Raw genomic sequence first — 13,853 nt, forward strand, 5'->3', positions numbered from 1 at the left:
CCTATTTAGCCTATACTCGACAAAACAGTAACTGTTTTATTTTGTCCTGATCCTCAAACACTAAAATTAATATATTAAACATGATTCAATAAAAACGTTTTTGAGGAGTATTTAGTATCAGTAAAAGCATTGGTATGGGTATAATCATCTGTGCTTCATACAGACCATGAGAACCCTAGGTTAATCATTAAGTCGCTTGAATAGGTTACATGTTGACATTCCCAGTGCAAAGTGGACATTATTCTGCTTTCACTATGTATTAATCTAAACGTTTAGCATTTCCTGGCAACATATTACTATTCCAATTAGGTTTCAACTCATGGGAGTCCTTATGTTTGTCTTTAGAGAGCCTTGGGATTTGCATGGTTTATTCAAAGGCAGTGAACTTTCAACCTTATGAATTTAGACCACAGTTCCGGGTACATCACCGCTGTCCACAGGTAGATATATCACTCTCAGTCTCTGTCTCCACCAGGCTGCATTTTAATACTGGAACACTGGAATAATTTGGGATTAGCTTGCATTTATTTAACTTGAAGAAGACTATCTATGTAAGTTGAAAAGCTAGCTTGTACATAACTTTTATCATGGTGTATTATTATGGTGACTTATTATTATGACACACTTTAATTATTATGGTAAAGTGTGTATACTTTGTATCACTTCATGGAAATTGAATAGTATAGTATTTGAGTAACCACATTATTTCAATGGAGCTTCATTTACTGATAGCATTGTGATCCATTTTGACTTGTTGGGACAGCAATGTTTGAACATCCACTCAGATTGTTTTCTCCAGATTGTTCTTTTGCTATTCAGATTTGTCTTTCCTGTACTGATACTCCTACTTCTGCCCCCGAGGAACCACAAATTGTCTGTCAGAAACCTTATCCGCAGTATTCATTAATAATGAATTACACGGAGGCATAGGAAAAGAGTTAAATTACAGGTTTCCCTTGGGTTATAGCTGTTTGAATGTACATGGATTAAAATGCAGTCTTATTATAAGTGGTGTGCTGAATACCATTCTTTGTCGATGTAAACAAGACCTTACCATGAAAGTATTAATGTTAGCCTAGGTATAGGATCTTTATTCTATACCAGAACTGCATCATTGAACAAGACAACTCGTTTGCTTTCTTTGTAATGGGAGATGTTTTATGACTCCCAGGTGTGTTTACCAAGAATAGGTGGACATCCAAGACTGTGGCGCACTAGAGAAGGAACGAGAGACCGAAGAAGGAGCATTAAAGAGGGGGAAAGCCTCTTTTGAGTAAGAGGAGGAAGAGAAGTCCAAGATCGAAGATCTCATGTCACACTACAACGGGGGACATTTCAACCCTGCCTACCATGACAGCGAAACACTGGAGGTCGACAGGAGGTTTGACACTTTTATATTGTGACTTTGTGTCTATGTTATCTTTTATTATTTTACCTCCCCTATCTTGGACACAGATACATTTGCATTTTGTACGGGAGTCACCACTCAGTTCATACAAGTAAAATGCATCTTGCTGTCAATAGAAACCGGGGTGGGTTTGCGTGTGGATGGGGTGGGGGCAAGGTAATTTGAAGTTATTGTTGTCAAGGTTGGGGTGAATGGCAACGTGTTGACGGTGTGATTTATAGCCTGGCTTCCAATAATAGCTCCTCTAAAATACATAGAAACAATCAGAGCTACATGAAAGATAAAGTAAGTGACTGTTCTTTCCTCCCTATACTGTGCTGAGTATCGTTTGACGAACAGCTAAACTCTTCCCACAAACAATCCACCGGAGACGTGTTCCTCCAACATGGTTTATTGAAAGTGTAAGAAGGTAAAACTTGAGAGAATACATAACAATGTATCAGTGACATGTTACAAAATAAAAACTGAAACTGTACGAGCTGGGCTACAGCACGGAGTGGAATGCTAATACGAGCTACATACTAACTAGTCTAGGTGAGCCAAGCGATATTAAGAAAAACCAAGCATTGTTTCTGAACAAAATGAACAAAAATGAATTTCTGAACATAAAACAATGTAACAAGGCGTGAAACACTTGCGGGAAACAACGTCACCACGCCACCCGCACCAGCAACAAACTCAAAACACAACAGTGACTAAAGTTAATAATGTACTGTTCAGTTTGTGGGACATGACTGCCAGAGTGGGTAAGGGTCAACAAGCTTTTAATAATAATTTTTCTGACTATGATACTTATATATAAGAATAATTATATATAAGTATATATAAGTATATCAACCAGCAACATGTGTTTGTCAACTGTCCTCTCTTCCCTCCCCTCTCTCTCAACTCTCTTCCTATCTGTAGCCCCTCCAGGAACAAACACCAGCACAGTAATCCCTACGCCCGAGAGGCCAATGCGGGCGGGCAGAGAGGTTGGCAGCAGCCAGAGGGCCGCCCGGCGGGCTACGACGACGCCCTGGAGAAGGTGCCCTGGGGGGGCTGGCAGGAGGGCAGCTGGAGGGGCAGGGACAGCATCCCCATGGGTCTCCTTTCGCCCCGACCAGAGAGCCCCAAGTGGCTGCAGCATGAGCTCAGTAAGTGGAGAGCCTGACCTCTCATGTGCTCATTAGAGGAGGTGGTTGGGATCCACAACTATGTCATGAGTACTGTTGTCTATGACCTGGAAAGCCCAATTGTTGTTTCAGTTGTTGAGGGGGGGTGGACTTAATTTGGATGGGATTCCACGCAGAAGGCGGGAAGTTCATATCCCACCGGTGACGCATGAAAAAACGGAGTTCAAGATATGCAGTATGCAGATTCAGATCTGCATACTAGTATTTATGTCATCGAGGGTCCATTGTGGTTTACAAGCACACTGCGTGTGTAACTCACTTCAGGAGCATTTTGTTGTAGTGCGTTGCTATGTGACGGCGTGTTCCTAATCCCTCCAGTTCTCTGTCTTGTTTCTCATGTTTAGACCACAGTACGTTCCAGATAGAACCTGCGGCTCAGTATGATCCTTCCCCTTCCGTACGACAGCTCTCTGCATTCACAGGTACCGTTTGAAGAACTTTCTAAACATTTACAAACGCTCAAGGGGTCCGTTTCTTTTCCGAGTTGTCACCGTTTTTAAACTCAGGAAACATTAAAGATACACTGTTACTGAAGTTAGCGTCCATCACACAGTTGTTATGATATGTCAGCAAACAGAGAAAGCTCCAAAACCCTAAACATTTGACTGTGACACGCATCACAGCAGTTTTTTCATGGTGTTGCTGTTATCAATAAGTAAACTATTCAGTGACCAGGAAGTATTTTTCAGAAAAGTAGGGAACATTTTACGGAATTCTCATTTCCTTAAAAGGAGCCAGTCTAGAATTAAAGACAACAGTAGATGTTAATGTATAATCTGTCATAAAATCCTTAAAAATTACCCCCTTTATAATTGATTGAATTTTAAGAGTTTGGTAGTTGATTTACTTGTATTGACTGAACAGAAACCGTTGGTAACTCCTTTAGTGGTGTAAATATTAGCATCAGGTATCTACCTTTGTTGTATGTGATAAGACCCATTTCCTTGAGTATTGAATAACCTAGTTAGTCTAAAGTGAATCTACAGTAGTTGTCAAAGCTTATTTGCCTTAAAGGAATTGTGTTTGCCAGGGTAATACACCAGACATGAACTTAGTGACTTTTTCATTGAAGAACATCCAACTGGAAACTGATTGGCCAGTAACTGCATGCTCGTCTTGTGTATGTAGGTTATATGAATATGGTAGGAGACAAGGTAAACACAATACCATATACAAATTATTAATAAATGGAAACTTGACATTATGTTTTATTGGTTTGACATCCACCTAAGATGAGATATAGTTATATAGTAGCATGACCATTCTTACCAATCTCCATGTGTTAAATTACCTGAGGTAATTTCACTGACACAGTTATGTTTTCGGGGGACACTGTATATCAATGAAATAAATAAAAAAAATCATGTAATATACTGATTTGTTTTTCATGTGGTTTCAGGTAATATGACAATGCGTTGGAGGGGAATGAGAAGGATGAGTCTATTCCCTGGTGGAGAGGCTGCCATGAGTAATCTGGGCTTGACAGAGCACGCCATCAGAGCTGAGATCGAGAACGGTAAGACAGGGGAGACATTCAATTCACTTTCTGTTCTTCCTGACCAGGTAAGATTGGCAGGTGTCCTGTGTAGGAAACAAATGCCTTTGTCATCTCTCAAGTCATCCCGGGTTTTCATATCGAGCGGAGCGTCTTCAGACTGACCTTCCGGAGTGTTCCATCGGAGATGACGTCTTTCCTCACGTGTTTCGTCCTGTCCTTATCTCCACAGAGGAGCAGGACCTGGTGAAAGAACTGGTCGCCCTGTCCACTCGCGACAGAATACGTGCCATCCAAGGCCTCCCCATGAGCTTCGAGGACAAGAAGCACATCAGGTGGGTGTTTGACGAGGGGGCGGGGTTTACTCCTTCTTCGGTTTGGCTCGGCGCAGATGCGGGAAGTAAGGTGTTCTGTTTGCACAAGGATAGGTTTTGTGTCAAGGCTCATGGTTGTGTCATGGTTTGGTGTGGGTGTGTTTGTGTGTGTGTGTGTGGGTGTGTTTGTGTGTGTGTGTGTGTGTGTGTGTGGGGGGGGGGGGGGGGCACACAGGCACGCACACACTCCCTCGTTCATAGACCCTGCTAATAAAAATACCTTTGGAGTCCAAAGTTTCACAGCCACCATACAGACTTGGGCTGCTTTGACAGGTTGTATATCTCCATGGAGAGATAAAGGCAGCTCATGACGTCGCCAAACATTATCTGTTTCCTTCCCCATCTCATTAGGAGCCAGGTTCTGGCCTTCAAGTCCTCGGAGCGTGCTCGCCAGTTCACCTGCTTTGCAGAATGCACAGAGAACATGTCGTTGGTGAGTCACACTGTCAGTGTTCGCTGATAAAGAACCAAATCAATATGTCGTGACTCAGAATCAAGCCTAGTGTCCTATGGCATAATGTCTACAACATCTTTTCCTGGTCAGGTCAATGACTCTTGGATGATCTTCTGGTTGAGCAGAAGTACCAAGCATCCATGCTATCAAATGAATAGCTTTTCATGGTGGCTAATAATGACTAATAAAACAAATAGATGTTATAGTGGGAAGAGGGCCTGAGATCAAGCCTTGTGAGGTTGCTCCACACTAACAAGCGACAGAAGTATACTTCTGGCTCCAGTCTAATTAGACCTTACACATCATTAGGTTGTTAATGCGCTTCTCCACTTTCTGTCTTAGTTGATGTTATCAGATCAGGGTCAGGTATGGTGTGAATCATAGTGTGGTTGAATAGAGGTGCTCTTGATTAGACTGAGGGTTTTTCATGGAGCCACGAGATCAAATCAAGTGCTTCCCAACTCTTTGATCTCTGTCTGATTTTAATTTGACAACTTTCAGTCATTGTTAGTGGAATGACAAAGTAACAGGCCTCTGTCAATAACTATTTACAAATATCAATTTTACTATCAAATTCTTGGGTGTGCCTGATTTATCATACGCAGTGCGAGGACACAAATGGATTTGTCCCATAAATGCTCGCTGAAAGGAAAATCAAGCACACCTCCAAGGCTGTCCACTACTTCAAAGTAACTGGTCTATGTGATAGACTCAGGTTTGTGTCTTAGTATCTGCTATGTTCAAAGACAAGCTCCTCCACCCCCCAGTCCTTCCGCAGGTGCGGCATTCACATGACCTCAGCCCGGCAGGCCTTGAAGATCTGGCAAGGGACGTTCAAGGAGATTGGCGGCAAGTTCGGAACTGGCGTCCTCTCCTACTTCCTGTTCCTCAAGTGGCTGCTCATGCTCAATTTCTTCTCCTTCCTGGTCAACTTTGGCTTCATCACCGTCCCTCAGCTGGTGCATAACGCCACAGCCAGCTTCACCGTGGACTTCCAAGGGCTGGAGTTGCTGACCGGAGCGGTGGGTTCGCTTCACGTTGCACTTTCATCCTTTTCCATTCCTAGTTTGAATACAATTGTACTCGTTTATACATGCTAAGTTAGTTTAGCTACATTGCTTAGCTTTGCTCCTTGTAATCAGTATTTTATTGTTGTACTTGAATGGTAAAAATATTACAATTGTGGAGTGTGTGTGTGTGTGTGTGTGTGGGGGGGGGGGCTCAGACAGCCCAAACTAGCATGGCAGGACAGCAGCCAGGACGGCAAAGACACCCTCTATTTCAAATTTGATTTGACTAGTAATTGAGGTGTCAGTAAATGCCTTTTAAATTGTGATTCCACAGGGTCACTTCACGAACACCGTGATGTACTATGGTGCATACAGTCACGAGACCACAGGGTCAGCTCCTACAAAATACAACATGCAGTTGGCCTACTTCTTCACCATAGCAGCCTACATGGTCTTGTGTGGAGGTGCCCTGATATACAGGTCAGTAGGGCTCTAACCACTTATACTATTCCATCGATTGTCATGAAGAGGGACAATAACCCAAGCAGTTACACGTTGTCTAAGTGTGGTAACTAGAAATTCTGTACTCTCTCTCTCTCTCTCTCTGGTCTGTCTCTATCTATCTATCTATCTATCTATCTGTCTTTCTGTCTGTCTGTCTGTCTGTCTGTCTGTCTGTCTGTCTGTCTGTCTGTCTGTCTGTCTGTCTGTCTGTCTGTCTGTCTGCATCTCTGTTTTTGTGTCTGTCTGTGTGTGTGTGTCTGTCTCTCTCCAGCATGGCCAGTTCATTCAAAAGGAACTACGTCCTGGCTGACCCGACATCCGGCGGCGCCTGGACGCTCCTCTGTACCTGGGACTTCAACGTGACCAACGAGAGAGCGGTCAGACAGCGCAAGAACAACCTCCGCGTCCAACTCAAGGTACCTGTCCCTGTGCTCGACACGCTGCAAGCGAACGCTAACCCCTTTCCGATAAGGGGTCAGTCTGTGCCTGTTGGTCTCTGTTTATCTTCTCAGCTCGTCGGACGATCTCGTTTTCTTCCGTGTCGCTGAACTGTTTACCCTCTCTCCCCTCCAGGAGTCTCTGTCGGAGAATGCTCATGTGGCCTACCTGCCCATGTCTGAGAGGCTCAAACACCTGGGGGTCCACTTGGCTACCTGGGTGTTCTCCACGGTCCTGGCACTGGGCTGTGGCGCCGCCGTTTACTTCCTGTGTCAGTTTGACAGAGAGGTACGCAGACTAAAGACCAAAGCAAAACTGTATAGAATGATGCTATAGCTAAATGATTTTTCTGGGTACAGGGAAGTACAGAAAGGTCAATGATCAACTTTCAACCGATGGAACAAGTCCATTCCATTGTCATTTACTAGCCTTTGATACTGTATATCTGAACATCCAACCTCTTCCTGGTTAGGTAACCCAGATCAAGTCAAGTCAATTTTATTGATCCCACTAGGGGAAATTTGCTTGTAGACAGGTATTAAAACACATTCAATCCATAATAAAATACTACATCAACAGCATACCTGACACCACACAAGACAACACACAACACACAACACAAGATGAAGTTCCTGGTACGATTCCCAGAGGTCAACTTCAAGTTCTAAATGTCACAAGAGCTTGTTGTCATTCTAATGGCCTCCTTTATCTTCGATAAACCCGCCTCGCTTACAGTAAGGGCTGTCGTGTAATCTTTAACGGTGTCACACTAAAGGCTGTACAAGGTGTGTGCTGCCTCTGGCATACATTCCTGAATAAAGTAAAATTAATGTTTTCATTCTGAAAAAATAAAGATGTAACTATGCATTTCTGGACATGCTTCACTCATGTTCCTCTTATAAGTATATCGCTTCGAAGCCGTTCATTGATTGTCTGTTTCTTTACAGCAAGTGTCGGTTTCCAACTCTCTGGTGGACGAGGCCGCCACCCTCCTCCTCCCGTTCGTCGTGTCCCTCATCAACCTGGTCGTCCCTCTCTTCTACTCGCTGGTCAACAAGTTCGAGCACTACTCCCACCCGCGCATGCAGATCTACGCCATCATAGTCAGGTAGGTGCCCAGATGAGAGAGAGAGAGAGAGAGAGAGAGAGAGAGAGAGAGGGAGAGAGGGAGGGAGGGAGGGAGGGAGGGAGGGAGGGAGGGAGGGAGGGAGGGAGGGAGGGAGGGAGGGAGGGCGGGCGGGCGGGCGGGCGGGCGGGAGGGAGAATAAAGGAGAGGAAAAGGGAAAATGTAAAAGTTTACTTTACATCACTGTATATACTCCCAACTACATTCCCATTGTACAGCCACATTGTCAATCTGTATTTTTTCACAACTCTAGGAATGTCATTTTGAAAATGTCTATCTTGGGAATACTCTGCTACTACTGGATGAATGATGTGGCCAATGACAATAGCTTGCCTGTGAGTACTTTCAGACCAATCAGTTCCATCCTATATGGTTGTAACCCACACCAATTGGCTATTTTAACCCATATGTATTCCCTATCACAGTGCTGGGAGTCTGTTGTTGGGCAGAACTTGTACCGGTTGGTCATTGTTGACTTCATCTTCCTGATGTTGGGCTCCTTTTTTGGAGAGTTTCTCAGAAAGTGAGGAACATTTCTAAGAAATCTTCAACTCGCATTCAAACATGTACTGTGTAATTAAAACTAAAACGAAATTGAAAATGTTTAATGAAAATAATACATTCAACATGTTAAACCATAAGTAAGATGAATGTCAATAATGGAAAGCATCATTCATATAACAAAACTTTTTTCACAGCGTCATTGGGACCAAATGCCTGCCCAACTTGGGGGTTCCAGAGTTTGATGTTGCTAGGAATGTTCTAGACCTCATCTATGCACAGACATTGGCGTGGTAAATATAACCACCAAATTCTAAACACCTGACATGGAGAATTTCAGTCAGCTGATGGGAAAATGTATGTCTCCTTTTGGCAGGATTGGGATCTATTTCTCTCCCCTCCTGCCCGTGATTCAGATCATCAAATTCTTCATCCTGTTCTACCTGAAGAAGGTAGGGCTGTCGGCGTTGTGTGTGTGTGTGTGTATGTGCATGGTGTCATGTCATGTAGTTCAGAATTCAACATATATTTAAGGTCAGATTGTGCAGATATACAGATATATATCTCTCGTGTTCCATTGCAAAATGGGGTCTTTTTTTTGTTGAGACACAGCCTTCAACTGCCCCTTTTACAACATCCACTTAACTCTTACACCCCTCACACAATGTGCCTTCTTACACTTTAATAACAACCTATAACGCTGATTATAGGTTAATTTAATCACATAACTATTCCTACAAACCTACAATGTTTTCATTAGGTGTTGTTATGTCAGTTGATGTACCCTTGATGTGAAGAGTTGCCAGTTAAGTTAAACCTATTCCCCAGAAACATTAGAAATCGCTTGAAATGGTTTGTGAGTCTTCACTTAGGTTCTAGTGTGTACCAAATCAAGTTTGAATAATGCATCATGGAGACTGATACTTTAGAACACAGTGCATGAAAGCGGTGATCTTAAAAAGTACACAGTGGATTAAAATAATAACAAAGTCTTTCTCAAGGTTGCATCTCAGTTTGATTTTTTTATACTTGAAAATAACAACAAATGTGAATTGTTGTAAGACATGATTAAAACATAATATGTTTCTGCTAATGTCAAGGTACTGGACAAATAGCCAATTATAGTATTAATATAGACAAGATAGAGGAACCTTATTTTCCGGGAAGTATGAGCAGACACACGTGCAAGAAAAAAGCGGGACACTTTCTCAAAATGCTTTCTACCCTGTCACACCGAGATACAGCTGACAAGAAATTCAGGGAGCTGTCGCGTGATCAGAAAGACTTCCTGAATCCGTCATCGATCAAAAGGTGTCATTTAGCACTGAGCCACCTCATATAAACAATCCTTGGCGAGGGCGAGTTCAGCGGCGTGTCGGACTCCGATGGCTCTAAAGTGTAAGGTGAAGCCGTGCGATGGGACACCGCCATAGATCACCATGCCGAGGTCTACGCGGCCCCTCCTCTCGTCTCGTGGACTCGTGTTACCCCCATGTGACGGGCAACGCTGAATGTTTTATGACTGTTGAATGGCCGTGCCGTGGGCACGAGCCCATTCAAAGCTTCAGAGACACGTTCATATTTTTCCGTGACAGGCCGAAAGGTACACTTTCCCGGTGATGCTGCAGCTCTTCTCGCAGCGTCAAATGGATTCCATTACTTCACAAAAGTACTTACATTTAAGATGGCATTGGAATGAAACTGACACAAGCTGTAGCTACGGTGTGCTTAGAGACCCCTTAGGTGCCCCGTTGTGATCAGTTATGACTTGTCCATCGGCGTTTTAAGTTTACACGTTCACAACACTGTCCATAGCATACGTTCAATGCCTCACCTCTCTCTCTCTCTCTCCTTCTCTCTCTTTCTCGTTAAGAGAGAGGAGGATACATATCTTATATCTTCTCTCGTTCCATGGGGATGTCTAGGTGAGCCTGACCCAGAACTGTCAGCCCCCCCGGAGGTCAGGCCGGGCGGCCCAGATGCAGACCATCTTCATCGCCCTGCTCTTCTTCCCCTCCTTCCTGGGAGCTCTCTCCATGTTGGCCCACACCGTCTGGAGGTAGGGGGCATGGGAGGGAGGGGGTGGTGGTGGTGGTGTGTGTGTGTGTGTGTGTGTGTGTGTGTGTGTGTGGGGGGGGGGGGGGGGGCGTGTTGAGGGAAATAGGATACTATTGTAGAGTCATTCATATTTCATACACAGTCTCCGGAACTCTCACATCCAACTTGGCATTCATTAACCAAGCTGAATTCCCTGTTTAAAACTCTCGATGATATAATCAAACGAGGTAGAATTAGTCAAATGATAGTTTTGAGCCATGAAGGTTTCCGAAGTGAGAATGTGCCCCGCGGTTAGCTCTACGCAGCTCTTTAGAATGCGTGTATATGCTACAGGTATTGCTCACTGGGGGCAGAGCGCGCACCGCACGTGGCAAAGACTTACCGCAGCAGCCTCGGTTTGAATCTGGCCCGGGGCCCTTTGTTGCATGTCTTCCCCTCCCCCTCTCTCCCTGCCTTCCTGTCTACCTCCAACTGTCTCTATCCAACAAAAAAAGCATGACAACGCTCAACATAGAATCAATGACTATAAAAACCCTACGACTCTTTCCAGTCTGCCTCCGTCGAAGCAGTGCGGTCCATTCCGGGGCCTCAGCACAACCTTTGACGCCGTGTCCATTTGGATGGAGAGCGAGCAGACCGTCTCTGGTTCTCAGTGGTTTGTGTGGATCTACGAGAACGTCGTCAGGAGCGAGGTCTTCTACTTCCTCATTGCCCTCATCATCATGTGAGTCAGGGCCTTCAAGGTGGTTCACACTCCAGACACATCAACTTCCTGGTTGCATGTACATTCAGGGCCTTTTTTATTAAGTGTGGCCTCCAGCTTTTTCTGGGTCTGTTGTCGCATAAGAAAAAATAAGTCATGTCATGGAGGAAGAAAACAAAGGCCAGAGGTTGAGTGGATCATTCATTAAGCATAGCTAAACTGTAAGGTCAGTTGACTATAAATCAGTCAAATATGAGTTAATCAGTCATTTACCGTATCATATCAGGACCATAAGCCCTAGGACACTCTCTTGACTCTTCTTGTACCATAAAAAAACGAAACTTGTATGCTGTCATACTGGCGTTATTACATTTTATTCACCCTTGGTTTCTTTTTGAATTTCACACCATGTAATCTGAGTCCAGCAAGTATGTTATTGTCTGGGACTTTTTTTATATGTGGTGAGCAGGTGTACTTTACCTTCCAGCAAGTGGACTTACCTCCTTCTCACTCTCTCTCTTCTCTCCCCCCATCCCTCTCTCGCTTTCTCTCTCTCTTTGTCTGCAGAGTTTTCATATACATCCTTTGGCAGATCACAAAGGGACGCAAACTGCTCATTGTTCTCCTCAAGCAGCAAATTGTTAATGTGAGTTATGTAACGGCTGACATTTTTTAAGTCTTTGTCTCGAATAGTGTAGAGTGGTGCCAGAATTCTTTTGAAAAAACTATTTTCATTTTTTGACTGGTGTTTAATTTAACAATCTCAAACTGACTGTTTCTCCTGCTCGAACAATGCTTTTGTGAAAATTTGGTTTCGCAGAATGGTTTACATGTATTGTAGACTAAAAGCATTGAGACATTTTGGGGGTTTTATTTATATTGATGAAGCAGTTGGAGAGAGACAGAAAAGTAGGGAAAGAGAGAAGGGGAAGACATGTAGGAAATTAGTCACGGTCCTAGCTTTAGCCCAAATGGTATGCAATATACCCGTTGAGGCCTATAGCTTTGTGATTTCTTTCAACCTTTTCTCTCATGTATTTTACCAGGAAGGAAAGGACAAGACTTTCCTGTTAGAGAAACTCCAGGCCCTTCAAAAATCAAACCAAAACAAGCAAAAACCAAAAAAGGCTAAACAGGTATGTGGTAATTATGCAGAGACCTTCAGTGTGTTTCTCTAACTCAGTTCTTCTCCAGCTTTTTCAATCAGGCCACACTTTGAAAAAAATAAAATACCTCACACCCTCCCATTGTAATAAGATCCTCTTTCTAAAACAATGTACTGGTCTTCCCCGTCCCCAACCCCCTGCAGGCCTGCTTGGCACGCGACAGTTTGAGAACAACTGCTTTAACTTATGCTAAATGCTAACCCTAACCACTTATGCTAAATAACTTCAAACTGTCAATGTGGACGTACAATCTCCTCTCCCTTCTCTTTCCACCAGTCCAAAAGAAGACAAGATGACCAGTCCAGTGGTGGACAGTCATCGTCCAATGCCCTGTTCCAGGCCCTGCTAGCCCGACAACGATTGGAAGAGGAGGAAAACGGAGTAGGCTACAATGGCGCGATTATTCCCTCAGATATCTCGGTGTCCACGACATCCAGCGCCATGATGCAGGCCATGCTAACCAGGCAGAAGGCCGAAGAACAGGATGTAGCCGATTATTACGGGGCGCCGCTTCCAGGCCACAACGCAAACTCCAAACCTAGTGCTCTGATCCAGGTCATGCAAGCTAGGCAGAGGGCAGAAGAAGAAGATGCTCCTTTCGGGGCACAGGTTTCTTCCCAGGACCCCATGTCAACCAGGTCCAGTGCCGTGGAACAGGCAATGCGCGCTCGACAGAAAGCAGAGGAGGAGGAGAACGTCTTCCGGATCCCCGCTCCTCCGGAGAACCCAGCCCCGTTAGGGTCAAGTGCACTTATACAGGCCATGCTGGCTCGTCAGCAGGCTCAGAATGAGTACGATGATGGATACTGAGCTGAGCGAAGCATGGGCTGTAGTGAACCACGGAGACAGGAAGTAGAACAGGAAATGGACAGATGGGACACAGGAAATGGACAGACAGGAAAAAGGACACTTGAAATTTAAGCAAACGACGCATAGTATCCAGCATAATGAGGGTGCTGGCCATCTCTATTGTTTATTAGTTCTTTGAACTTACAGAATGTGAAATTGTTAACTGGTCCAACTAATGATGTACTTACTGTAAGTCGCTTTGGATATGAGTCTGCTAAATGACTACATGTAAATGATCAAACAAAACAAAAACTAAATTTAGAAAAATGTATGTTTTAAATGAAAAATGTCGAGGTATGGAAATAACGTGCATTGTACGCACACACTTTTGAGCCAATCAGTGGCTGAACCTGTTATCTGTCAACGTAAAGCTGTGAACTAGAGGAATGTCCAATACACTGTATAAATGTATAAATGGCAATATGTAAATAACACAGTTCAAAAGGTTCACAGGCTATTTTGATTGGACGACACCAGACAGAAGTGCTCCTCACCTCAAACATTGTGCGCCACTGTTGTCGTTCTCATCGCTGCAGTCCGTCGTTTAGGCCCACAGCGCCCTCTACAGGCCTGTGTGAGATCCGCCGTCAGG

The 13,853-nt window shown here is 44.1% G+C and overlaps 1 protein-coding gene across 1 annotated transcript; it reads left to right on the forward strand.

Annotated features, from left to right (window-relative positions):
• The first annotated feature begins 441 nt into the window (after positions 1-441).
• tmc5 (transmembrane channel like 5) lies at positions 442-13,633 on the forward strand. The gene is made up of 21 exons (XM_047043680.1): positions 442-551; positions 1,172-1,381; positions 2,315-2,544; positions 2,928-3,005; positions 3,983-4,099; positions 4,311-4,413; positions 4,804-4,885; positions 5,674-5,928; positions 6,251-6,396; positions 6,692-6,836; positions 6,994-7,146; positions 7,806-7,966; positions 8,238-8,319; positions 8,410-8,507; positions 8,683-8,778; positions 8,862-8,937; positions 10,411-10,544; positions 11,094-11,267; positions 11,814-11,892; positions 12,293-12,382; positions 12,689-13,633. Exons 2-21 carry the CDS (start codon positions 1,311-1,313, stop codon positions 13,220-13,222), a joined length of 2,904 nt encoding a protein of 967 aa, XP_046899636.1. The 5' UTR covers positions 442-551; positions 1,172-1,310; the 3' UTR covers positions 13,223-13,633.
• The last annotated feature ends 220 nt before the right edge of the window (positions 13,634-13,853 follow it).

The sequence above is a fragment of the Hypomesus transpacificus genome, chromosome 21 (genome assembly GCF_021917145.1).
Source record: "Hypomesus transpacificus isolate Combined female chromosome 21, fHypTra1, whole genome shotgun sequence".
NCBI lineage: Eukaryota > Metazoa > Chordata > Actinopteri > Osmeriformes > Osmeridae > Hypomesus > Hypomesus transpacificus.